The sequence below is a fragment of the Nesoenas mayeri genome, assembly GCF_963082525.1.
Source record: "Nesoenas mayeri genome assembly, chromosome: 15".
Taxonomy (NCBI): Eukaryota; Metazoa; Chordata; class Aves; order Columbiformes; family Columbidae; genus Nesoenas; species Nesoenas mayeri.
The window spans coordinates 10,446,838-10,472,634 of record NC_137559.1 but is presented as its reverse complement, the minus strand read 5'-3'; the positions used below and the strand labels follow the sequence as shown (position 1 = coordinate 10,472,634).

At 55.2% G+C, this 25,797-nt stretch overlaps 1 protein-coding gene across 1 annotated transcript; it reads left to right on the top strand.

The window, feature by feature from the left end:
- The first annotated feature begins 3,389 nt into the window (after positions 1 to 3,389).
- On the top strand, positions 3,390 to 10,996 carry UBALD1 (UBA like domain containing 1). Its single transcript, XM_080354255.1, has 3 exons — positions 3,390 to 3,629; positions 8,824 to 8,883; positions 9,885 to 10,996. The coding sequence occupies exons 1-3, from the start codon at positions 3,522 to 3,524 to the stop codon at positions 10,203 to 10,205; spliced, it is 489 nt and encodes a 162-aa protein (XP_080210381.1). The 5' UTR covers positions 3,390 to 3,521; the 3' UTR covers positions 10,206 to 10,996.
- The last annotated feature ends 14,801 nt before the right edge of the window (positions 10,997 to 25,797 follow it).

Sequence of the window (25,797 nt, the reverse complement as noted above, 5' to 3'; positions counted from 1 at the left end):
AAAGCAAGCAGGGTGAACCTGTAACTTCCCATGCACTCACCCTGCACCCCAGCAGCCAGTCTGGGGCTCGGTGCAGGAGCAGACCCGGCACAGCAAAGCTTAGCAGCTCCATCTCCCTGTGCCATGCTGGGAACAGGTTGCCAGCAGTGGCCAACAGGTTGTAGGCATGGGGGCAAAGCAGAGCCAAGTTTGCATCACGCAGCAGGGCAAGGAGGGGACTTCGCACAGGGACAGCGCTGTACTGCTGAGAGCCCAGGGCTGTATGGGTTAAGCATGGAAGCCAAGGGGAGAGCCGGCATCCCGGCAAGCAGTGGGGCGCTGGCACAGCCGAGCACTGGGCCACCCTGGGAAACAGCCACGGCAGGAGGTTTTTGTTTGTGCAAAACCTCCAGCAGCAGGAAGGTCCTTCCCGGGCCATGCAGCTCCCCAGAGCTTGGAGGAAGCGGTTGGGCCCCCGAGAGGCTTATTGTCATGTGGGAGGGCACAGGCCTTTGCTGGAGAATATCTCCCTCAGGGCCATGCTCCATGAGAGGTATGTCACACACAAGTACAATAGGAGCAGCATGCCAGAGACGGGCTCAGCCCTTCTGCTCTAAACCCCAAAGCCCAGAGCGAGCATCGGGGCTGAAGAGCAGCACCTCCAGTGGATGGCAGCTCCATTACCCCCGCCTGGCCTGGGGGACACAGGCGCTGGCACACATAAAGGCAGGATTTGCACCACTTGCCTCCTCCGGCCCTTGCAAGAGCCACTGCCAGCAGCACGGGGGAAGGAGAGTGGGTGACATGGAGACAGAGCTGCTGGCAGCAGTGGGGCAGGGAGCTGGGCTGCCCTGACAGCCTGTGCGTGGCAAACCAACACCACAGCCACATCCCATGGGCTGGAGGAGAAGCAGCCTGCAGCACCATGGTCACTTCAAGAGGTGACAACAGTCCCGCAAACCCTGGTGGTGCCACCAGGGCTGTGTTTTGCACCTTCACCCTTCACCCTCCCTGAGCTCATGCTTCCCTCTTATGTGGTGCTGCCAGCCCTGGGGCCTGCACCATGGTGAGAATGGAGAGGCAGTAAGGCCAGGAAGGTGGAAGGCCCTCCCCTGACATCCCTCCCAAAGGGATGTAAACACTCCCATGAGGTAAAAGGGAGCCTGAAACCTCAGGTGCCATCACTGTGCAGACCAAGAGCACCCGAACTGCAGAGGATCAGGGTGAAACTGGACCAGGGCTCCTGGACAGGAGTAGCAGGATAGCAGAGGGATCCCTTGGCTGTGAGCCCACCTCTGCCAGCCCTCAGGGCTCCCCACTGCTAGTCTGCATGCTCACGTTCACCACGAGTTGCGTTGCTATGGCCCAGACCCAGCTGGAATTCACTATATTGCTTCTTCCTGCAAAATGTGGATGAAAAAGGAGTTTTGAAGCTGGACACGTTTCACACGCATTTCACCAGCCACCACAATGTGCCCTTCAGGAGTCTCCTTGGACGTCTCTGCCGGGGAGGCAGCTATGAGCATGCCCGTGTAAACAAGGAAGTATGTTTGCCTGCAAACCTTCCACTCACCAGAGCACTGCATCCAAAGTCCAGCTGCTCACGGGTTTATTACACAGCAAAGCAAGTTGCTTTGTCTTTGCCCCCTCCCTGGTGCTGTCACTCGCTTTGTCAGGTACGTGTAGAACAACCAAGGTTCAGGAGCCCTGGAGACAACGCGCAGTTATTCCTCACCAGGAGTGGCGAGCCCATGAACTTTGCCTCCCTAAACACTGCCCTGCTCCAAAGGGCTTGCAACCTTCCCTGAGAGCCCTGCTGGGCTGTGGCCAGCCTTTCCTCCTTCAAAAACCAGACTGCAAAGTTTCTAAAAACATCTGGTTCTCTCTGATCCTTCAAGAGATTTGTTTTCCCAGCTATATTTACACCTTGCTGCCTACAGACCTCCTCACTTCCCTCCTGGGTTTGTTTCAACCTTGTAAAAAAAATTTAAAAAGATGGGTCACCTCTTGATGCGTCCCACTGCCACCACCATACAGCTGTGCTCTCACTCCAGTTCGGGCAGTGACATATGTACAAGAGGAGAAATTGCCCTGACCTCCCCAAGGCCTGGAGTACTTTGCAGAGTTTCTAAAGGAGACGTTGAAGATGGTTACCAGCTGGTTGACTTCAGACAGTACTCTGGCAATTTATGTTGCAGCAGTGGAGGCTGCAAACCCCTCAGGTCAAATACGTGACCTTCCTGAACTTCAGCCATTAATCCTCACAGCTCAGAAGTATCTGCAGCCATCCACAAAACACCAGCCAGGGTCAGAGGTGTTAGTGAACAAACCGCTCGCGGCGAGTCTAAGCCGCAGCACAAATTGCAGGAAAGAGCCCAGAATCACTCTGGGAAGGTGGAGGAGGTAGGGGGCCATCACAAGCCCAGTGGAGCTAGTGGTTAGCTTCATCTCGCCCGTTTTTCCCTTGCTTCATTACTCTCCAGCCACTCCACCGCCTGGTCGTGCCGGCTTATCGTTTCCTGGTACTTAGCAACACCATTGTCTGCCCCGGGTGCTGCAGCGGGGCCCAGCAGCGCCTGCCTGGCTGCAAGCTTTCATCTGCCATGGCAATGTTCCGCTCTCAAAGGATCCATTCATGCTGCTGGGAGCCCCCCAGCACCTTCCAGAACCTTCTCCTGCTGTCAGCTCTCCTCTTACATCTCAGCAGTCACACCAGTGGGGCGCAGGGACGCGCTCTGGCCGAGGGGAACAGGCCTGCAGGGGAGCTGGGCAAGCCCTCGGCTTTTATTAGTGCTGCCGGGAGCCCTGGGCCAGGCCTGAGGCCGCCGTTCCCTCAGGCCCCGGGGCTGCGCGGTGGCACCAGCTCCGGCCCAAGGCAGTTGCGAGCCGAAGGGCCCCCGCCAGGCTCCTGCAGGCCAGGAGGGCAGCTCAGGGCCCGCAGGGCCATCCCTCGCCGCCGCCCGGTTAACCATTACCCGCGGGGCCGAAGGGCAGCGCGGCCCCGCCACAGCCGTTACCCCGCGCGCGGCCGCTCCCCGCACGTCAACAGGAAACTGCACGCGGCCGACTGTAAACACCACCCGCGGCCCCCCCGCCCGCCCCCATAACTCGCCCCGCCCCAGCTCTGGCCCGCCCCCGCCGCCCTCTCATTGGGGGCAGCGGAGTTGTTGACCATATACGGTCAGGTACTACCAAGCCGCGGGCGGTAGTTGGTCGGCTTGGCGCGTCACTCAACGCGCTCCAACGCCCGGCTCCCGCTCCGCAAACAAAGCGGGGGCTGCCGGGATTTGTAGTCCGGACGGCGCGCAGGCGGCACGGCAGCAGGGAGGGCGGGAACTACATCTCCCAGCGGCACCCCGCGCCCCGCCCCTCCCTGCCCCGCCCCTGGCGGCCGTCGGCGGGGCTCGCCGGGCGCCGTGAGTCAGTGCCCAGTAAACATTGGCGTGAGCCGCGCCGGCTCCGCCATGGTGGCGGCGCCGTGAGGGCGGGAGGGCGGCGCGGCGGGCTGGGCGCGGCGGCGGCAGCGGCGGGGGGCCGGGGCCATGGACGAACTCAAGCACCAGGTGATGATCAACCAGTTCGTGCTGGCGGCCGGCTGCGCCGCCGACCAGGCCAAGCAGCTGCTGCAGGCGGCCCACTGGCAGTTCGAGGTGAGGCCGCCGCCCCGGTGCCGGCCGCCGGCACCGCCGAGCGCTCGGGGCGGTTCCCCTCGTGGGGGGCAGCCAGCTGGGTCTGGGCAGCGTGGGGCGCGCCCGGCCCGGCCCTGCGGGACACGCCGCTGAAACCCCCCCCCCCAACCACCGTGCGTCGCCGTGGGGAGCGTGGCGGCCGGCGCGTGGCGTGGGTCGCGCGACGGGGCAGGACCCGGGGCTGTTCGCGTGGGGCGGGTAAACGGGGAACCACGGAGCGCGGGTGGGTGCAGGGTCAGGACCCGCAGGCAGCTCCGGGCCGCGGAAGGACCGGGACCGAGCCCTCCTCCCGGCCCGGGCCGCGCTCCTTCCGCCGCTCCCGGCCCTCCCGCGTGGCCGTGGGCCGGAAAACCCCAGCGCAGGCTTTTCCCACGGCCCTGCCCTGGAGAGTGTGAGTCCCCAGGCAGCCGTGGGAGAGGAGACTTTGTAGGTCAAAGCGTTTCTGGCTCCAGATGCCTTTTCCTCTTGCTCGCGGGCAGGATACTCCGTGACATCGTCAGGGGTTAACGTCACGCGTGGGGCTGGGGTTGTGGGTGGGGAGCCCCCCGGCAGCCTTGCTGGCTGCTCTGCTCCGCCAGAGATCCCCAGAGCTGAAGCACGGGCAGCAAAGGGTGGAGTGCGGCAGCTATAGGAAGCAAAGCTCTTTGTAAATAGGATTTTTTTTCCTTCTGCAGCCCCAGCAGCTCTCTAGTCTGGAGCTGATGGACTTGACACTAATGGCACCTCTGTAACTGAACTATCTGTTTTGTGATGGAGGAGGAGGTCTGAGTCAGTGTGGAGAGCAGGAGGTTCAGTTCGTATTCATCCCTGTGGCTACGGCACCTCTGGTTCAGCACGCAGCGCAGCCCGGATGGGTGCGAGCGCCGCTGGCAGGCCTCCTCGGCGTTATTCAGGGCTCGTTCTGTAACGTGACGGCTCTCGAATGGGTCGGGCACGGAGACAGTTCATCGCCGTGTAGCCACAGGATTTCCAGATGTTAAATCAGAGGCCACGAGGCGTTCAAAGCCAAGCTGTGCATGGCCAGGGAGTGAGTGGGTGGGTGTGTGTGTGGGGACGGGTGGAAATCCAAGCCAGCATTCCCCTCCCCTGTGCCCGTTTAATACCAAGCTCTGCCTACGGGAGCGCCGTCAGCAGTGCATGTGTTGCATGTGTAACACGCTCTGGGCTTTGTTTACTAATACAGTTTGACAGTGGCCCTCTGGGACAGCCGGGATTCACTTCCACCACCTCCGTGCATGTCACAAAAGAGCTGGGAACGGATGACAAAAGTTTAACTTTTCTTTCAAAAGGTGTTTTGCAGAACTTTGCCACCGTTTGGCGAGTTGCACAAGTACAAACGGCTGTCTCCTGCCGGCTTGGCACTCACATGACTCAGAGGAAGCTCAGCTGTAAACAAACACGCTGCGATGAGCAGTTACCATGTTCCCACTCGCTTTTGGTGCAGCGGTCAGATAATTCCCTTTGCAAAATGGCCGCTGGGCACGTCTTCTTTGGGGAGCTGCGCTGGGCAGGTGTCGTCTCCTGACTCCAGCATGCTCTCACTTCTTACCTGTGATATTCTGAGGCTTTTGTTCTTCTAGTGCAGTACCCATTTGCTGGCTGGCCTGTATCTGCAGTGAGTATAAATTGCTGGATTTCAGGCAAGTTCAGTGCTGATTTATGCTGCCTTCACTTGTAGTATCTTTGGATTCAAAGTGCTACTCCAGGGCTGTGGTGTGAGTCAGAGCAACCCTGAGGACATTGCTCCTGCCTGTAAGACCACTGTGAGGAGAGGTGTTCCCAACAGCTGAGGCAAGCTGGGAGAGCCAGAGACAAGACAGCAGGAGCAAGGTTCTGCCAGTCCTTTGCCTCTGTCCTGACCCTCCTAGCATCCATCTGTCCTGGCCAGGACCTTTCCTATGTGGGCACATGCCCCACTCACTGCTTGTCACAGCCACACAGGGATCGGGAGCCTGGGTTGTTGGGTCACTGGTAGGAGAGACGAGAGAGGCTGCTGTGGAACACAGCTTCAGGCTAGTGGGATGCTGATGTTTCGGGACCGCTTTCCTGGGCTGGGGCTGCTCTGGGGCCGTTGTGGCTGGTGGGAGGGGATGCAGTGGGGGCTGCAGAGAGGGTTTGTGCATGGTGTCCTGTTGACTCTGGTGGACCCAGAGTTTGGGGGTAAGTGACTCAATCCAGGACAGTGAGCAAGGTAGGAGGTCAGGAGACCATTAGGGATAAAGCTGCCTTCAATGTGACACAAGCTGACCAAAGCCTGTATCATACTCAAGGGCTTGACAAGGGAGCTGTTTATTTTGCATCTTCTCCATCCCTGGGGAGCAGGGCAGTGTGTGGATGATATCCCACTTGCCATGACTCCACTGCTGTTTCGCAGGGACTCAGGACAGGCTTTCTCGTGGCACACCCAACATGGTTTACAGCTCTCACAATGCTGTGGGCTCTTCCGTGTGTCCAGGGAAAGTTGCGGTGGGTGCCAGCAGGGATGGCCATGCCAGCCCAACCCTCCAGCAGCTGGAGCAGTGCCATGACTGATCAGAGAAGGAGGTTTAGAGGCCAAAGAAGGCGATTTGGAGCGTCTCTGGGCAAGGGCTGGCACTCAGCCTCTAGGGCCAAAGGTGCAGACAATTTGGAAGAAGCCAGGGAGGGCAGCAAGTACCTCCACCATGGCTGGAACCCAGCAGGCTGCCAGGGAGACACTTGAGAGTTTACAGGGTCTCAGGCTGAGTGGTGGGTCAAGCTCTTTCCTAGATAGAAGTGTATTATTTGGCTTTGTTGTGTGCTCATTGCCCCTGAGGCTGCTTGGGAAGGATAAGAAGACTTCAGCTTTGAAAAAAAAAAACCACCCATTCCTTCCTTTTTCCTGGTGCTAAGTGTGGTGTCTCTGTTCAGAGTAGTGAGGTTGTCTGTGGAGAACAAGAGGAGGAGCAGGTGTCTGGCACTGCCTGCTGTGTTCATGGTTGGATTTCCACTTCCTCTTCTGATTTATTTATGTTTTATCGACCACCGTTTCTTTTCCTTTGTGGCTCAAGGGCAGGGTGTCCCCAGGGCTGCTCTGGCACCGTGGCTCCCTGCTGCCAGATCCCCTGTGCTGGCAGCGGCTGCAGCTCACACATGCACCTGGGAGGAGGTGCAAGTGCAGCTTGGGCAGCGATGGGCAGGGGATCAAACAGCACCGGGGTCCGGTCTGAGCAGCTGCACAGGGCTGGGTGTCCCACTCCTCCAGACCGAGCTTGTTCTGCTAAGTATCCAGCTCTCATAGCATTCACCTCCCCACCTGGCCCTTGCAGCCGCCCTCCCTCTGGTTCCGTCACCACCAATGCCATTGGCCCCTTGGTAGGGTCTCTGTGTGATCCGACTCCTCCAAAGCCCCTCATTTTGCATCTCTGGGGGGGACGCAGTGGCCTGGTCGCCTGCTTCCAGCCAGAGTGACACGGGCGATGGAGCAGGGTCAGGGCTGAGCTGTGGCTCAGGCTTCTTCTCGAGTAGAGGAGCCTTAATTGGCTTTGCTGTGGCACCAGTTGCCCCTGGCACTTGTGACGCTGGCTGGAGGCCTGGTGGCATCAGCAGCTTTAGTTATGTGTGCAGCCCTGGCACCCTGTGCCCCTGAGGGGATGGGTGCACTGGCCTCCTGGGTTGGGGCTGCTGTGGGTCCTGGCTCCCTTGGGAGGTGGCAGCTGCTCCCTGCAGCTGGAGGGAGCTGAGTGGTGGTCAGAGGGGTTGCGTCTGCCACACTTGGGAAGGGGCAGGTAGAGGGAAAGAGATGCAGAGTTTTAGGCAGAGGGGCATGCCATAGTGGTACGCTTCCTCCACCCCGATCACGGCTTTCATCCCAGTGCTGGCAAGGATCAGTGGGGATGGGGACAACAGGGACTGCTGATGGCACAGTCCCAGATACGAAGCCACTTGGAAAACAGGAGCACAGAGTGTATTTAATCAGCTTATGGGATCTGGCTGTGCCCACACCTCTGCCTGTGCTTCCTGCTTGCTGTTTCCCTCCTTCCTTATCACGATCCTTTCTGTCTGAGCGATATGGCCGGTAGGTGTTGATATCAGACCTCACACAGGATTACGGGTAACGTGGTGACAGGCGTGTCACTGCCTTAGAAGTGTCCATCTCTCTGTCGGGACATTTCCATGATTCATGTGTGCCAGGCTGTTCAGAGCTCGTCTCCAGGGCCACAGACCCTCATTCAGCTGTATGGCCATCACTGAAATCCAGCAGGTCCTGTCTGGGTTATTAAACACAGCACCCTGGCTTGTAGACCCGCAGGGCAGGCTGCTCCTGGGGAGAGGATTGAATCGGGGCTGATGGAGGGGGGCTTTTCCTCCAACTAGAACTGGATCCAGACCAGCTCTCTAACATTCCCGTCAGGTCTGATCTGCAACTGAGTCAAAACGTTTTCTAGCCCTAACTCAACTAAAGCCCGGCACAAAACAGGGACAGCTTCACCTCCGCCAGTCCTGCATCAGCCCCGTCCTGCCTCTGCTCCCCCCAGACCTGGGCTGGGTGTCTGTCCTCCTGGCCTGCCTGCGCCCCCAGTGTTCCCTCCCAACAATCCCCCCTTTCGTCCTGTCACATACCTGTGGTGTGTGAGCTTTACTAGATTATTACTGGTCTGAACTGGAAGTTAGCCAAAATAGTATCAGTCATAACCGTACCCTGCCTGGAAATGCTCTGGTGTATAGGATGGGCTCCCTGCTGCAGCCCCAGTCCTGGGGATCTCCTGGTGTTAATATGGTGACTATGATCTTGTCCTGTTAAGAACACGCATCTAACTGGTTCCCACTGGTCGTCCCCTTCTGGGTTTGGATTTGGTTTCCCTTCTCGCCCTGCACACAGTGGTTGTGGAGCTGCGAGCTGTGAAATGCCTGCTGGGGTCTGCTCCAGCAGTGGCCGCTTTTCAGCAGTGAGCGCAGTGACCCCAGATACGTGTGATCCCCTCCAGCCTCGGTGCAGGCCAGTGTCCCTCTTGAGGATGTAGGAGCAGCTGTATGGGGCTGGGGGGACAGTCCAGCCCCCACAAGGACTGATTTGGATCATCTTTGGGGTCCTGCAAAGCCCTGCTGTTGTGTGCAAGGATGAGGTGGGTGCTCAGTTCGCGTGCTGGTGGTAATATCATCTTCCTTTTTCTTTCTTTTTTTTTTTTCTTTTCAGACTGCTCTCAGTGCTTTTTTCCAAGAAACAAACATCCCCTACAGCCACCACCATCAGATGGTAAGTACTTTCCCACCTCTCCAGTGCTCATCTGGGGCACAGCACCAGCTGGTGGGTGCTTTAAGCTGCTGCTAGTGCCCAGCATGCTGCTTCACATCTCCAGGAACACAAGCAGGCTGGGCTGGCCGGCTGCTGCCAGAGCTGCCTGCCAAGGAAGGTTTTGCTGGAGAGTGGCTGAGGGTGGCATAGTCTGTCCTCTGCCATGGGACAGTGAATCTGGAGAAGCCCTCAGAACCTGCAGAGGGGTTGGGGCTGCCCCTCAGAGAGGGATTGACTGATGGAGGATGCTTTTGGCATGGCGAATGGTCCAGACCAGCCCCAAAATGCCAGAGAGAGCCTGAGAGGAGCCTGGAGCAACGGGCTGAGATACACGTATGCTGCCCACGAAAGTCCTTGTGTGCTTGCTGGAGCGATTGAGCATGCAAACCTCTGCTCTGATGGAGTGTGCCTCCAGTACAGCCTGCTTGTCTGGATGTGTGTGAACACTCAAGGGCGTGCACACGTGGGTGCTGCCTGCCTCTGCTCTCTCCCAGCTGTCCCCAGACTTGGTCCCTTTAACTCTGGTGCTCCAGCAACCCATAATCTGCCTGGGGAGATGTGTCTGAGGCATTTGCTGGCTGCCATGGCCTCATATCTCTGCAAGACAACTGGGGATTGGGAACATGCAGTAAGCGTGCAGAGCAAGTGCCTGGCAGGGCCTTAGCACACCTGGTCTCCCATGGGGCGGGAGCTGAGCTGGAAAGCTGCAGGCTCAGGGTGGCACCAGCGGGTCATGGAGCAGAAGAGCAGGCACAGCCGGGTCCTGTCTGAGCCCTCTGACGAGAGCTCTCACCACAGCATTAATCTTCAGAGCCTTAAGTGCTGCCTGCAGGCAGCGCGGGTCTGGGGTCTCCCTGTGCTGCAGCAGTGAGGGCAGAGTGGTCTTGTGCTGGGTGCTGGTGGGAGGCAGAAGCTGGAGGACTCCCCCACCCCACACCTGATCCCGTGTCTCCTTCCCACAGATGTGCACTCCCGCCAACACACCGGCCACACCGCCTAACTTCCCCGATGCCCTCACCATGTTCTCCCGCCTCAAGGCCTCCGAGAGCTTCAACAGCAGCAGCCCCGTGGCCTCCATGGCGACTTCCCCGCCACCCCCGGCCCCGCCGCTGCCCCAGCATGGGGCCTTCAACCCCGCCTGGCCCGCGGCTTCACCCCCCGGCCAGCAGCAGAGCATGTGGACTCCAGCCCCCTCAGCGCAGCCCGCAGGCTGGCCAGCCGCCGTCTCCCAGCAGGCCACGGCAGAACAGAAGGCCAACGTGACCATGGAGGCAGAGAGATGAGGCCGTGGTGAAGAGCGCACGCGGCGGGGACCCCTGCATATGAATATATATATTTTTTCTTTTCCCCCTCCCTGAAGAGGAGAGGAACTCTGCTGCCAGGGCGTCTGGCAGCTGCTGAGACACACAAGCAAATAGCTGCCTTGCATGGGTTTGGTTTGAAGTAGTTTTTACTTGTCCTCGAGCTGAACAGAGCTCCCCAGAGACAGCAGGAGGCTGCGTGGGACGTGGGACTGGTGCTGGCCTGGGACCCCGCTGGGAGCAACCCCTCCTCTCTTGGGACACCGGAGTTTGCATGCAAGTGACATTTACAGAGGAGGTCCCTTCTTCATGGTCCCCTGGGCCACCCCACCAGGAAGAGCGGGCTGTACCCAATTGTTTTCCCCCATCCCTTGGCCCCACTCACTGGGTGGAGGCAGACACCCCACACAGCTTGTTTTTTGTGAGGTGGGGAGAGAGCGAGGGCTGTTTCTGTTTGGCCACGGCCTCTGCCACCCCGTATGCGCCGTGCTCGCTGGTGAGCAGGGCTGGGGGAACACCAGCTCCTGAGGAGGTGCCCGGCCCCTCGCCCACCTCAGTGGTGGAGAGCAGGGGTGGGCCGTGGGGGGCCCGGCTGGGCCACCACACCCTCCCCTGCCCTCCTGGGATGGGGTTTGCCCCGGGGCTGTTTGCATGACACAGTGTAACCCTAGAGACTGGGATCGTTTTTAACCCCTCTGTTCTTTTCTCCCGGCGGCTGGAAGTCTCTCCGGGTGCGCCGCAGCCGCTTGCAATACATGCTCTTCTGCTTTGAACCCGGTGTCTTTGCTTCGTTTGCGGCAGCAGCGGGATGCTGGGAAGGGTGGCCTGGGTTTGGGGTGTTGCAGGATCCCTTCTGTGAGTGGCTCTGAGTGTGCTGTGCCTCCAAGCTGGGGCTGGCTGCCTTTGCTCTATGTGTGCTGTTCCAAACACCCCATCCCAGCCGTGTGGTGATCACCAGCTGCCTTTGGCCAGGTTCATGACAGGGCTCAGCCCCAGCAGCAGCCAGCTCTGCTCCGCCTGCTGCCCCACCACATCAGCTGTGGGTGTGAGACCCCACCAGGAGCAGGGGCAGGCTGATGGCAGGGCTGCAGAGAGCCCTCGTGCTCCCTGTGTGATACTTCCAGGTCTTGGGTGTCTTGCTGTGACTGGGTTCCTCTCCCCTCTTCACCAAATGATGGGAGCCAGGTCCTTTGGAGGTTGCCATCCCAGCTGAGCCCTCTCTCCCCATGAGGCCATGCCCTGGCATCTCCACACTTACCAGTCAATAATTAATTTCTATCTCTTATTTGTGTTGCTAAAATAAACATTATAGGAGCGATGGTTTCACCCATGCTTCTCTTGCACAGCCTTAGCAGAGGCTGTGAGCGAGGGCTGGAGCTTGTGCTGATCTCTTGAACCTCCTGTGCAGGGTTGTGCCAGATCTGTGTGGCTCCATCCTGCCCCACTGAGGTGGACCGGGCCAAGCTGGTGGTATCTGGAACAAGCTGGGGCCATGTGCCTCCTGTCCCAACTACGGTGCCTTAGTATGTCAAAGCCAGTGTGGAGTTCTGCTGTCAGTGGGCATGGGGGGTTGCAGACCCCAGAGCCCTGGACAGCCCCCTGAGGCCCGGCTAGCCAGGCACCTTCTCTCCTCGATCCTTCAGCTGTCTTGCCTCGCCCAGCACTTTCTCCAGCCAGGCAGCTGTGTTCTCCAAGGCTCCCAAGTCAGCTGAAAACAGACACCAAAGCTTTGCTCCAGGCAGTGCCAGCTCCTGCAGGCCCCCAGCATGGCATGGTGCTCTCCCAAACCTAGGTGGCTTTATGGCTGTGGAGACTCCCCAGCCCTGGGCATGAGCAGCAGTGGGGCACCCAGTAGTGCCACAGAGGGCAGTGACCACATCCCTGCCAGCCATGACAGCATGGCTGGGAGTGAGGCAGAGGGACAGGGGGCTGCAGCACCTTGGAGACCCAGATGGGATGGCTGAGTGCAGGCCCACCATCCACTTATCCTGGCAAAGGTTCAGTGGCACAGCCTGGCATGGTGACCTGGCATGGTGGAGTTGTTGCTCCCCACTGTGCTGCTGGAGCTGGCTCTCAGGTCCCCATGGCTTCATGCTGTGCCAGCAGCCAGCTCAGCCTGCACAGGAGCTCATGGGCTGGCTCCAGTGAGGGCTTGGGGCTGAGCTGTCTGGAAAGCTTCTGAAATGAAATAGTGCCCAAGGTTTGGGAAGAGAGAAGATTCTTGTGATGTCCTGGAGCCAAGGGGCATTGCCCCCAGCAAGGGAGCCTGGCACCTGGGAGGCTGCACGCACCTCACCAGCGGGCACCCCACAGAGAGAATTCCAGCACAGTGCCAAGGGAAGGAGCTCAGCTTCTAACGCACCTCTGCCCATGACCAGGAGAGAAATCAGCCCTCCTGTCCTGCTCCAGGAGCAGAGGGCCTGGGCAGCCCCTGGGATGGGGAGGGCAATGCCAAACCTTGCCACCACCCCCAGCAGCATACCCAACCCTGCAGGTCCCCTGGGGCTTCAAAATCTAGAGGGTATAATCCAGCCCTGTGTGTACATTGCCATGTCCCAGGGTGAAGATGGTCTCCTGGCATTGCAAGAGGGACCAGAGAAGCCCACTAGGACACCCAAGGATAGATGTCCCTGCTCCAGTGGCTGGTAAGGTGACATGGACCCTGCCAGAAGAGCCTCGTAGGGCCAGATGCTTGCCCAGGCAGGTCACCACAGCCAGGGCAGTCCTTGGGAGGTTTGAATGTATTTTCCATAATGATTTGCTAAAGCCTGACCTTAGACAACTTGGGGACAGTCCTGGGGTGGATGCTGAGTGCCTCTGTGCGCAGTGCTGCAGACAACCACTCCTAGGCCCTCTGCCAGGGCTCCCTCCACTCACCATTTGGTCCAGGATGTTCTGCAGGAGGTGGCCATGCTGTCCTGCCACACCGACTGCTCTTGCAGCTCCTCCAGATCAGAGTTAAACAGAGGCATCAGAGGGTTCAGTACCCACAGGGGTTGGGGACAGCGGGGACCAGCATCTGCAGGGACAGGTGGGAATCGGCAGCACCCAGCTCAGGTCAGGGCTGGGTTCTGTGGCTGCAGGCAGTGTCTACCCAAAACCTCTGGGGTCCAGGGCAGATCCCACATCTCCCAGCTCAGCCTTGGGGTGGGAAAGTACCTGAGCTCAAGATCTCATCCCTGTCACCCTGTGCCATCTGGTGACCCATACAGGTCCCTGGGGAGCCCAACCACTCTGCCAAGAGCACTCCAGCAAGTGGTCTGGCTTCATGCATGCACCTTCTGAAAACTGTCCTTCAGGAGCTGCAGCTCCTCCTGAAAGCCCTCAGCAGTGTTTTTCAGGGAGCAGATGGTGGTGAGCATACGCTCACCTCCATGATGTGAGGAACATGGGTTTAGTCAGTGATGCTGGGTCTCCGCGGGCTCTGGGGGCATGGGGTCAAAGGAGGTTAAGTGGTGCACATTGGAGGTCTGGGTTCGAGGTCATCTCTGGAACCCAACAGAGCTTCCACAGCATTGGCCACATCTGGCTGGCTCATGGTCATGCCCACAGAACTCCCCAAAACTGAAATAGAAGACACTTGAAGAGGACAAGTGTCCCAGCTCCAGTTTCCTTGGCCTGGCGAAATGCTACTGTCTTTTCCCTTTGCTCTGTGGTTGTGCTCAAAGCCGAGGTCACAACATGTGAGATGGGACTGGCTCGGGAATGCCAGGTGTCCCAAGGGATGAAGAAGCTGGGTTTGCTGTGGGCCAGCCCCATACTGCCTGTGGACAGAACAGCCAGGCACAGGTCACTATAACTCATCCTTGCACTGCCATGTGTGGCTCTAGTGAGGAAGGTGGCTCTGATGTTATGTGTTGCATTTCCCACTCAGAGTCTAAACTTGAACAGCCAAACAATGTGAACCTGTGCTGTGGCAACATCTCCCGCAGGATCCTGCCTTGGGCTGGGGACAGCAGCACTGCTGTCACCCACAGCTCAGCCACTTGCTACAGGAAAGAGGAGAGGAGAGGGAGAGGAGCAGAGCAGTGGGAATGCTGCAGTCCTCACTGATGCACCGGCCCACAGCCACCCCAGGCACAGCAGGAGGACCCTTGCCAGGGCAGGATGGGACCCAACAGACCTAAATCTCAGAGCAAGTACTGGTGGAGCCTCAGAGGCAGGTGAGAAGCGACCAAAACCACCTGTGGCCAGTGGCTGTGTTCAATATTGCTCTTTAATTAGTCCTACGTGGAGCTGGGGCCAGTGGAGCCAGAAATGCGCCACCATGCTTCACTGGGCTCCCTGGTCCCCGGGGAACAGATGTCATGGCAACGGCAAGACATGACATGAGTGTGTCACTTTCTAGGCTGGGCACCGTGTGTGGCAGGACGCTGTGTCGGGTGGGACACTGCGCAGGGTACGAGGTGGGGCAGGAGCCACTCAGAGCAGTGCGTGCTGCGGGTCAGCGTGTGCCGTGAGCCAGGACACCACGCAGGACGCGGTGCTCCTGGAGGACAAGCCACCGCAGGGCAGGACGCTCTGCAGGGCAGGACGCCCCACCGAGCAGCACAGAGCTGCACAGACCCCGCTCCTGCCCCCGACCAGCGCCGGGGCCTCCTGCGGGTGCAGCTGCTCCAGGAGGCCGCGACCTGGGGGTGGTGCCGCTGGCCGTGCCGAACGCAATGTCCGCCGGCTGGGGGGTATTCCCGGGGGGAGATGCGGGCGGGGGGGCCTGGACTGAGGTCACAGGGGACGTTACCCGGAGATGGCCCCGGGGTTCTTCCTCGGCCCCTTCCCTGGAGCAGCCCGGGAGGGAAGCGGGCTCAGGCCCAGCCTGGCGCGGCCCGGCTGGAACCAGGCTGGGAACAGGCCGCGGCCCGCAGCGCGCAGGAGACCGCGGCCCCGCCCCGCCCCGCCCCGCCGCCGGCAGGTGCCGGAGCCGCCGCCGAGAGCCGCAGCCGGTAGGTGCTGCCCACGAGGCCGAGGCGGGGGACGGGCACGGGGCCCGGCTGAGCCCCGGGAGCGGTGGGGCCGGGCGGGGGAGAGGGGGGCTCGGCGGACACTGAGGCTCGGCGGCGCCGGCACCTCCCCAGCCCCGGGAAGGCCGCAGCGGTCTCCCGGCAGCGGGGCCGGGGGAGGCGTGGGGACACGGCGCGGGGGAAGCGCAGGAGTGCAGCACCGTCCACCGCCGGTAAGAGAACGAGGGGTGAAAACAAAGCCCCGGTGACGCTGCGGGGAAGGACCCCGCTCCCGGCGGGGAAAGTCTGTGCTCCGCCGCGGCGGGAGCGGTGCTGCGGGCGGCGCGTTCCGCCGAGAACAGGCAGGGACGGGGGTGACAACGGGCCGGGGCAGCCCGGGTGTCGGGCCGGCCCGCAGCGGGGCCGCAGTGGCCACGAAATGCCGCAGGGTGCTGTTAAAATATTGCAGAGCTTCAGCTTTGTACCGTCGGCAGTGCAGGGAAGGGTCGGGACGGAAGGGTCGGGATGTGCCGATGGGCTGGAGCAGCGGGCGCGGGATGAAATTTAATCGCATGGAAAGTGAGGTCGTGTGCTTGGGGAGAGAAGAGACTTTCCACTGTAAGGCGAGCGCTTCGGCCCGGCTGAGGTGGTGCCAGCTTGCGGAGGGGACGGCTGGGAGCTGCCAGCAGGACACGGTTGTGAGAAGGGCAAATATGAACCTTGAGCTTTCAGATCCCTGGGAGAGGAGGGAACCAGGCCTGGGTACAAATGTCTGTGTTTCCAGTCATCCCTGCTCGGGAGAGATTAACTTGGGCTGGAGCTGCCCGTTCGGTGATGGTGAATGAGAAGGCAGAACGAGCCCAGAGCTCTGGAGAAGTGGGAAGAGAAATTGTGATGATGGAGATGATATTGGCCATCAACACATTGGCAGCATGAACCCAGTGAAAGGAGGAGAGCTCATTTGGCTAATGAATAGTGCAGCACAACAACAAATACCCATTAATAAATGTCAGCTGGGGAGTCTTTACCCATTAGAACAGTGAGATCTTGGTTCTCCCTCCCAAGGGGACTGGAGAGGCAAAAGGGTAGGAGCTGTCAAGGCAACATTCAGTTGCTTTATGAAGAGCACAGGGGGTTGTGGTTGCTGCTAAATGGAGGGATGGGGCTTGGAACCACAGGAATTGCTCGCAGGAGAGCAGGAACAGGCAGGCTGGGATGGACACTGCCATGTTGGCATCCTCTGGATTGTCTGCAGGAGTCACGCTCAAGGTTAAACTTCTCCGAGTCCCTGCAAGCATAGTAGGTGTGTGCCCTTTGGCCCAAGGTGTCACTGGAGAAGTTGTTCAGAGTTGGTCTCCTTGCACCCGTGAGAACTGGTGAGGGGACTGGCAGTTTTCATGTTCCAGGCTGAGCCTAAAATATCAGGTGGTAGACTAGGTCAGGGACAATGATTTTAAGTAGAAATGGTTTAGATGATAATTATAGTGGTTTGGGGCTATATGTAAAACTTGCTGAGAAATGCTTTGTGAATATGCAAGATACTTGCCTTTTGTTCCCTTTCAACCAATGTGCTGGAAATGGGGCTTTCATTTTAGCAGGGTCCTTCTGCTTTCCTGAGTGTGTGACTGGAGGAGGCAATCAGGGAAACTCGAGTATTCTGTAGCATAATACATAACCGTGGTGTGTCATTCATTCATTTTTAGGAACCAAACAAACTCAGGTCAGTGTGGAAAGCACAGGCTGAAAACTTCCCTTTCCCAAAGCCTTTTCTGGCTAAATGCTGTAGCAATGTTCGTGTGCCCTAAGAAATTCCTGGAAGCATTTAGTGTTGTACTTGCTCTGTTCTCCTTGGGCGTTATGTGAGGTGGGAATTCCTGCTTGGAGGCAGGGGGGCAATGACTTCAGGCTGTCTAGTGGTGTGGCTTGAGCACAAGTAGGGGACAAGACTGTAACAAGGGCAGGGTGAGGGAACAATGTCCCCAGATGTCCCCTGAGTGATGCCAAGTGGAGCAAACATGCTCAGTCCTCCCCAGCTGTTGTATGGACTCACAGGTGGGGCAGTGGTGGCTGTGTCTGCTCAGGGCTGTGCTCAGGGAGGTGCTGGGAGAGGGGATGTGCATGTTCATATGCTCAATACCTAAAGATCTTGCTAAACTGTGACTGGGGTAGTTAACAGAGAGGGAGCTCCTTTTTCAGAACCTGAGCCCTTCATAAGAAGATGGAAGACCATGCCGAGTTTCTTGTGTTCCTTCAACAGGTCCTGCACCTGAAATTCAGTTCTGAAATTCAGTTCCTGGTGTTTCTGTTCTGCCTGGAGCTCTGTCTCAGCTGCTGTTATGAAAGGAGAGAGGGTGTCTCCGTCAGCGCCTTGTTTTGGTTTGTGAGCATGTTTTTGAAGCTCACTCCCTAATCAGCCTTGCCTTCTGTGCATGGGAAATCATTCAGCGATGCAAAGCTGACTGCTTTCCTTCTGGGTGAAGCACAGTCGGCAGATGCGCTCTGAAGGGCATTCAGCCAGGGGCCAGACTACAGCCTGTCCGCAGCACCCATACTGAGTGTGCTTCAGGGGGTTTTGGGACCTTGGCACACTGTTGTCAGCTGCAGAAGTGTTCCCATTGCCAGTGTTACTAACATAGCGAAAGAAGGGATGAAGGTAAAAGATTCTATTTTTTTCCCTTTCAGATGTGAATGTATCAGATCAACCACATCCTTTAAATACAAGTGTTTATGAAGTAAGTGATCTTCCAGTGTGAGGATGGGTGGTTTTGGAAGGAGATACACAGACTTCGGGTATCTGCTCTAAGACTGTTTTTTTGCTTATGGATAAAGAGAAGTATGAAATTAGGTGTCCTATGTTTGTTTCTGGTACCACCGTAAAGCCCTGTATTTGATTTCTTATAATGGCATTAATCAGGAGAGAGTATTCTAAATTGGTAGAAGCTAAGTTTTTAAAACTCTCTTTAGTAGCATTTCTTGCAGGGGCTGCATGAGAGCTGTGTGCCACTTGTGCTGGTATTGCCTGTACCTGTGCTGGGTGTACCCTCAGTCCCGGGGTAGTTTTTCTGTGTGCAAACTCTCATTGACTCAGCTTTGCACCAAGCTGAAGCAAAGATTGATGGCTGCCAGATGAGACAAGGAGGAAATAGTATTTTCATAATATAGATATTAATAATGAAGGCAGCAAGACTGAATATACCTTGGAGCTTCTAGACAGGTTTGCTAACTTCTCATCAAACTGCGATGAGATGTTCTCCCAGAGTGATCTGTGCAAAGCTGCTGAAAACAGGGAGGACAGGAGACTTGGAAAACAACAGATAGGTGCTGGTATGCCTCATGGTTCTTAGCAGCAGTCAGTGGTGTTCTGAAAGGAAAGATTTTAGTTGTACGGTGCTCTTCCCTTCTCCCCAATACAGTACAAGCGATGGTTCGTAGTGGGAGCTTCAGTTGTTCTGTAATAATTGAAGGTATTTGGTTGGTTTTGCTTCCAGGACCTGATTTTACAACAATTATGCAGGCAAAGTGCTCTAGCTTGAAACCAATTGACTCTCCTGAAGATTTCAGAGCAAGGCACCTGAGCACACAAGCTTGCAGACAAAAACGTGTATGTACATTTTTTTTTACCTTCAAAAACACGACGAGCAGCTTCTGCCCTGGGGTGTGATACTCACCTTGCTGTTTTCCTGTTGTTCCCGATTGGCATCTTGGTATCTGCTGGAGAGAAGCAGTGCGATTTTCATAAGCAGCGTCAGATCTTTGCATGCTCTGCAGAGGACGTATCTCCTTCTCTGATCCAAAGGAACGCAGTTGGAACAGATGCCATAGGAAACCACAATCCATTTTCTCAACAGTATAAGGCCTCTGAGGCAGGGCAAGCGCAATTTTTACTTCTGACGTGAAATACTCAGGGAGGCTCTTGGCTGCTGTTACAATTTTGCTTTGGGCTCATTCATTCAGAGCTGCCTCGTAGCTTCAATCTAAATTGTGTTTGTGGGCTGTTTGAGAGCCCAGAGAATACAGCAGGCCTGTGCTGGTTGTGGATCCGGGTAGAGGATGGGGGTGGGAAGGAAGCTGCGTCATGCTGGCTGTCTGCTGGGTGAGCAGCAGTTATCGTTAGTCTGAACTCTCTTAGCAGGCTTGAATTTAGAGTAAGAGAAGAAACAACCTCAGAAGATGACAATGTAATTTGCATCTTAGAAATTGTGAAGAACAGCTGCTGGCTGCGTGTGTTCAACTTTGTACCTCTTAGCATGATGAAATCGAGATCTTTAGAGAATAAAGAAATGAGCTGGGGCTTTCTGTGCAAATTAAGTAATATATTTTTCTCTTATAGTGATGAGTAAAGCAACTCTGCATTAGTAATAGTTATGTTTCATTTACCTCTTTTATACATAAGAATATGGAACAATACCCAATTATCTTGTAGATTAAGAAAATTTAAGATAAAGCATTTGTGCTGAGACGGTGATCTCTTTGTCCTGAACCAGTGTGCAGGTTGACATTCCCTGCTGTGTATTTCCCCAAACCTCCTTTGATATCCAGTCCCTGCATTTAGAAAGAAAATTGTCACTACCTTGCCCTAAGATGCTGATTACCTATTAACAGTTGTGGAAGATGTGTTTTTGGAAGGAGTGTTCTAGCTTTAAGTCCACACACAGTTTCATCTTGCACTTCAACTTACAATCACAAATTCCATCCATTACATCTCACCGTGGTACATGCACATCCCGTGCTCTAGCTGTATTTCATCTTTATTTACTCGCTGCATTGTGTGATCACAAGGAAAAAGAAATTTACTTACAAGTTGAACCTTGGGAGCTTGTTTGCTTTGGGCCTGTTTCCTTGAGCGCTGATTTTGGGAGTTGGTGCCAAGGCTGGGTCTACATGCGAGGGCGTTGGAGTTATCCCAGCAAGTCCCAAGCCTGGGAAGAGGTTAGGGCTGTGGGAGCTGCCTTCTGGGGGGGGCACCTTCCCCTGCCCTGCGTGGGACGGGCAGCGGGAGAACTGGGGACCTGCGTGGGCTGAAGGGAGAGGAGAGGCTCTTCCACCGTGCAGAAGGGTACGTTAGGCTCTGAGCTCTAACCGTGGTTTATACTGGCTCCCTGAACAAGAAAACAAAAACACAAAACCAAAACCAAACAATAAAGCAAAACCAACCAAACAAAACCCTCGAACCAAACAAAACCCAAGCAAAACGAGAAAAAAAACCCCACCAAAAACTAAACAAAACCCCACACAAGAAAACCCAGCCCACTCTCAGGCTAAAAGGACTTTGCAGATGTGGAAAGGCCAAGCGCAGAGCCTTGCTCTCTCCTGCCGTTGGGCTGTGTGTGGAGGCACCGCAGGCTTCCCACCTCACTGCAGATCTGAGCCAGCGTTGGTTTTGTGAGCACTGACATTCCACAATGGTGTCTGCTGCACATATTGGTACAAAGGGAGCCCTGACTTATGTCATTCAACATTTGAATCTTTTACCAAGACAAGACGTGGCAGTTGAGGTGCCGTTACACCTGAGGACACGTTTTTCAGGCTTTGGAGACAGCAGGGACGGGCTCGGAGGGTCTGCCCACTTCTTACCTTTGCATCGTTAATCTGACAGTACTTCACAGTGTGAAATAAAATGAATTGGAGGGTTTTTTCCCCAAACATGTTTTGAAGCGCAGTTATTTGATTGAAAAGATACAACCGCCTCCCTAGATTGGGAGGGTTAGCCGAGGTGCTGTATTAAAAATAAGCCCTCATTGCTCAGAAATCCCCTTGTGCTTCCTCCCAGAGCCCCACAGCTGGACTGCAGATATAATCTTTTAGATTATGGGTAGATGAATAAGATTATTGTCCCAGGGAGATTTATTGTAAAATTGATTTCATTTAGGTCATGAGACAAAGATTGTCACGTGGGAAGACTTGAGCAAAACTTAACTGTAGCCTGGCCTTGCTGGGGGCTGGACGGGCAGCGCTGGGGCTGGATGCAAGGTGGGAGCACTTGTCTTGTGCTCAGGCGTTCGCAGAGAGTTGTAGGAAACCTGTCCATGTTGCACTTTACCTCGTGCCCTTCCAGTGCAGGTAGGAGAGATGTCTCCCCATCTCTGCTAGGAGCATCCCTGAAATGCGCTGCGCTGTCCCTTCTGCAAAGCATTTGTCCAGCCTGTAAGTCTTTGTGATATTGGGATGCTAATGCTGTAGAGGCACACAAAAGGCGAAGATCAAGCCATAGATGGGGAGCAGTTTGTGTCCTGGCACAGCGCCGAGTGGGTATTGCATCGAGAGGTGGGTGCTGGGAAGCACCAACTTTGCCTGATGCAGCCTGAGCTAAATTTGCCTCCCAGGAGCAGAGGGAGGGTCGACGGCTTTTTATGGCAGTACCATGTGTTTGCAGAGCTTTTAAGAATAAAGACTGGCTAATGTGTTCTGGATTGTCTTGCTCATATCTCCAAGACCCAGAACAGCTGCTGTCCGTGTTTTCTCTCCTGCCCTTTTGGGTTATTTTGTTGTACTTTTTTTTTTAAATGGCCATGACTCAGCCCTTCCCTGCCGCTCTCTGAGTTTCCTGGTTTCTGAATAGGCTATTCTTGGGACAGTGGTTCCTGACAGACAGGAACAACGGGAGTGTTGTGTTGTTTAGTTTTCTGGTTTGCGTGGTTTGTTTTTTTTTTTTTCTTCTGTCCTGTCTTAATGTTCTGCTTTCTTCGTTTTTTTCCCTTGTTCCCAAATTGCTGAATCGTCCTACATTGTCGGACACCATCTGGGGCACGTTGTTGCCCTTGTACCACAGGAGCCCTCTCAGGCATGATCCAGGGTGTGATCCTTGTACAGCACCAGCTTTCCTTTTCCAGCAGGATGGTGGTGACACTCCTAAGAGCGTGGAGGATTAGACTGGTATGGCTATGTCTACGGTAACACTTTAAAAAACGTTGTTTTAGCCCCTCTAATTCCAAGGGGCTGTGCTTGGCTCTCCAGTGCTCTGCCTTGCAAGGGCAGGCTCCAGGTCAGGACTACTTCTTCATGCCGTGTCCGCATGGCACGGGTGACACGGTGACTCTCATTGCAGAGCTGAGGTTCAGATGGCAAAGCATGACTTTGGATGCTGCCTCTGTACATGCTTTCACAAATAAGGGGAAAATAGGAACTAGGATTGAAAAACAATGAAAAAAAAGCTTTCTGATCCCTTAAATAGTTATTAACCCCCCCTGCCCCAGATAGCAGAGGCTGGAAATCTGGAGGATGCTCTCTCTGAAATGCTTCGTGATGCAGTTACACAGCTGCTTAACACGGAAGGCTTTGGAATTTCTTCTGACGTGTATTCCTCTGTAGCACGTGGTGGGGAAAGTCACCTTCCCATGACAGGCGGTGCGCTCCGGACCAGGCGCGCTGGCCGCCGCTCGTGCTGTGCAGATACGCGGTTGGAAGTGAGCGTGGTGCCTAATACAAAACAGTCTTTGCTGGGGTTTAGTTTTATTAAGAGCACAGCTCTTTCTGTCAAGACACAGTTGTATGTGAGGGGAAAGTAGGCTGAGTAGTGGTGTATTTTACCTTGAAAATACAGTTGGCTTTTAAAACAAAAAGAAGAACTCCATGTTTGCTTAACATCTGTGGTTACCAAGAAGAATTTTTCAGACAACAGTACTAGAGGATTCAAAACACAAGGGTAGTGTTCTTCTTTAGCATCCCTCCACGGTTTTGGATATGCTATATTGTTGTTAAGCCAACCAAGATAAAAGCTTTTCTGTGTGAGGAGGCTTTGGGAACATTCACTGCCAGATTAAATTAGCCTTTCTGAGAATAAATTAGTTGTCATGATGTAGGCAGCCCCGCTCACTGCAGCTCTGGAGTCCGCGCATGGTTGTACCCACAGCAGATAACTTGAGGGGTAGATGTGATAGCTGTGTTCAGGGTAGCGCTGCTAACTTGAGATTAGATTTCTGCCTGGTGATGAATGAAAATCAGCCCATTGAATTTTATTGATTATTTCTCCAAATAAGAAGCAAGCCACCCTTTTAAGATGGAGTGAGGAACCCCTGGGGTTCATTTTGGGAGGAAATAATGGACTAAAGCCAACGCTGTACCCCTGCTCTAGTGACTCTCCAACCTGGGATGCTTTTGAGGTCCTTGGGGATCCCAGTCACTTAGAATGTAGCAGAAGGGGAGCGCTGGAGAAAGCCTGGAACACGGAGTGGAGGAAGGCAGTTGTGAATGATTTCCATCCATTTCGGGCTTGGGTTTTTAACTGACCACTGGGTAAATAGCTGATTAAAAGAGTGAAGCTGGGTCTAGAGACTGTTTCCACTGCTATGAAATATCAGCTCTTCCCCTGGGCTTGTTGTAGGTCTTCCACAGAGATGTCATTGGAACGTACCTCCGTTTGGGAATGGCGGTTCCCCCGAAGTTCATGACTTCGAGCTGCAGGTGTTGTTTTAGCCATTCAGGCTCCCTCTTGGGTGCCACTATTCAGGATGCGTTAGCGTGGTGGGAGCTCAGGTTTGAGCTGGCTGCTGGCTCTTCTGATGAGAGAAAACAGTTTCTACCTCGTTTAGTGTTGTAGTTGCGGGATCTGCTCTATCTTCATCAGGCTCAGGAGAGGATATCAGTCCTGAAATCTCCAGAGCAGCCCTGAGGGCATCTTGGTGTTACTGAATTTTCACCATTCTCATCCCCTGCTGTCAGAGCAGTGACCCAGCCTTAGGACTGTTTGAAACCCTCTGATAAGGGATGCTGTTGATTTAGCAGTAAAGCAGCGAGGTGGTGCCTTGACAGAGAAGCAAAGAAGGGGTTTAGAAACTCTTAGAGCAGGGACTTGAGGAGGTGCATATTAGGGATTCTTTGAATCCAGCTGCTGTGTCTAGATTTTCAGCAAGAGGTCTTCTGCTTGCTGTGTCCCTGGTTCTGGAGTTGGTGTGGCTTGTATGCAGGTGATGTCCCACACATGGGAGAGGTATGAGGACATCATCTCTTTTCCTTCATCCTTCTTTTCAAAGGGAATACAGCTCTGCGTGCCCGATTGAAGATCTTGCTCAGCTTGGCTAGCTGATTTGTATTTTGCTCAATGTTCGTGTCAGATCTGCTGACATTTAAGCGACGCAGGCTAACGATGGGGCTCTGCACGTCTCGTCTCCACTGGCAGGGCTGCTGTGCACTGCCACGAGCAGCAGCATTGGCAAATTAGGCTCATGGGGAAGCAGCTTTTGCCGTGATCTGAGGGACAGATGTGTAGTGGCTCATTACGTAGCTTTGTTCAGCATATAGTAATCGAGTTTTGGGGAAGGAGTGAGGAAGGAGCTGGCAGGAACTCGGTGCTGCAAACTGAAACCAAACTCACGAAATGCTTTGGAGTAAAAACGACTTATCTTGACCGGGAAGTTAGTGCAGACTTGCCCGGTCTGGCTGGAACTGGAGGGAGGAATGGGGCCGTCAGGAGCTGCATATGGCTCTGGAGTGTGTCCCAGTGCTCCCTCTGGGCTGCCGTGGTGCTGCTGGGGGTGGCCCAGTGCTGGGTACGCGCAGTGGCTGTTGGTTCACTCAGGGGGTTTCTCCCTCTGCAAGCTGGGACATTGTCAATTGATGAGTTGAGTTCGGGAGCAGGGGAGTGCAGGGAGCCCTCCTCCTGCCAAACTGCCACCCCTTGAGGTGTCATGGCATGGGAATGGGAAGGTCTGGTCACACTGTGGGAACAAGGTGAGTGCGATAACGTGGGTCACCTCAGCACAGAGGAATTCCTCCAGCTCACATCTCTGGATGTGCGTGGATCCTCCTTGTTGGCAGTAGGACTTGGGAGTGATCTTGGAACTTGGAGCCACACTCCTGCTTAACCCCAAACCATGCTGCTTTGCAAAGAGTGAGCTATGGCCTTAAAGTAATGGAGTGACATAGAGCACCTCTCACCAGCCCTCAGGGGAAAAAAAAAAGCAAGGTGACACTGTACCTGTTAAATCTGAGTGTCAGCAGCTTCTCTGGTGCCAAGGCAGGGGTGTCTGAGAGGACAGACAATGCTAACGCTGTTGGAGGCTGGAGTCCGCCCTACAGCAAATTGGTGCCGTGCCTCAGGTGAAAAAAACATCAGTACTGTGACATATGTTTTGTGCATCACTTGGAAGGAAAATGGACCCAGAATCACCACCAATGTATTGCAAATTATTCCATTGTGTTGCAAAATCTGCAAAGGAATTCTGAATAGGCTCTTGGGCTCTGATTAATTCTGAAACTGAAATGCGGCTGCATCTCCACAAAACTGCTGATCTTCTATAACTCTAATTTGCTCCTCCCTTGGAGCTTACCGTGTTATTTAATGGAAGTCACACATCTCATCAGTTCAGTTCAGCAATGATGTAGCTGTGTTATTTGACTTTTTCTCAAAAAAATCTATAGCATGAAGGAGTAATGAAAAAATGCGGTGCATAAAGCAATAAAATATTTTTAGTATAGTTTTGGGAAGGAGATCTATAAAACTCTGAGTTGGGCTGTGAGATTCAGTGGGTAATTATCCCATCTTCATCTTGTCCTGGGAGGTGCCATTGAAACGGGCAGGCAGCGGAGTGGGACAGCAGGAGATGCTTCGGCATGTAGGTGACCAAAGAGCAGAACTTGCCACGACCGTCTGTGGCCACACTCAGCGAGCTGGTGGGGTGTAAAGGAGGGAAGGTGGG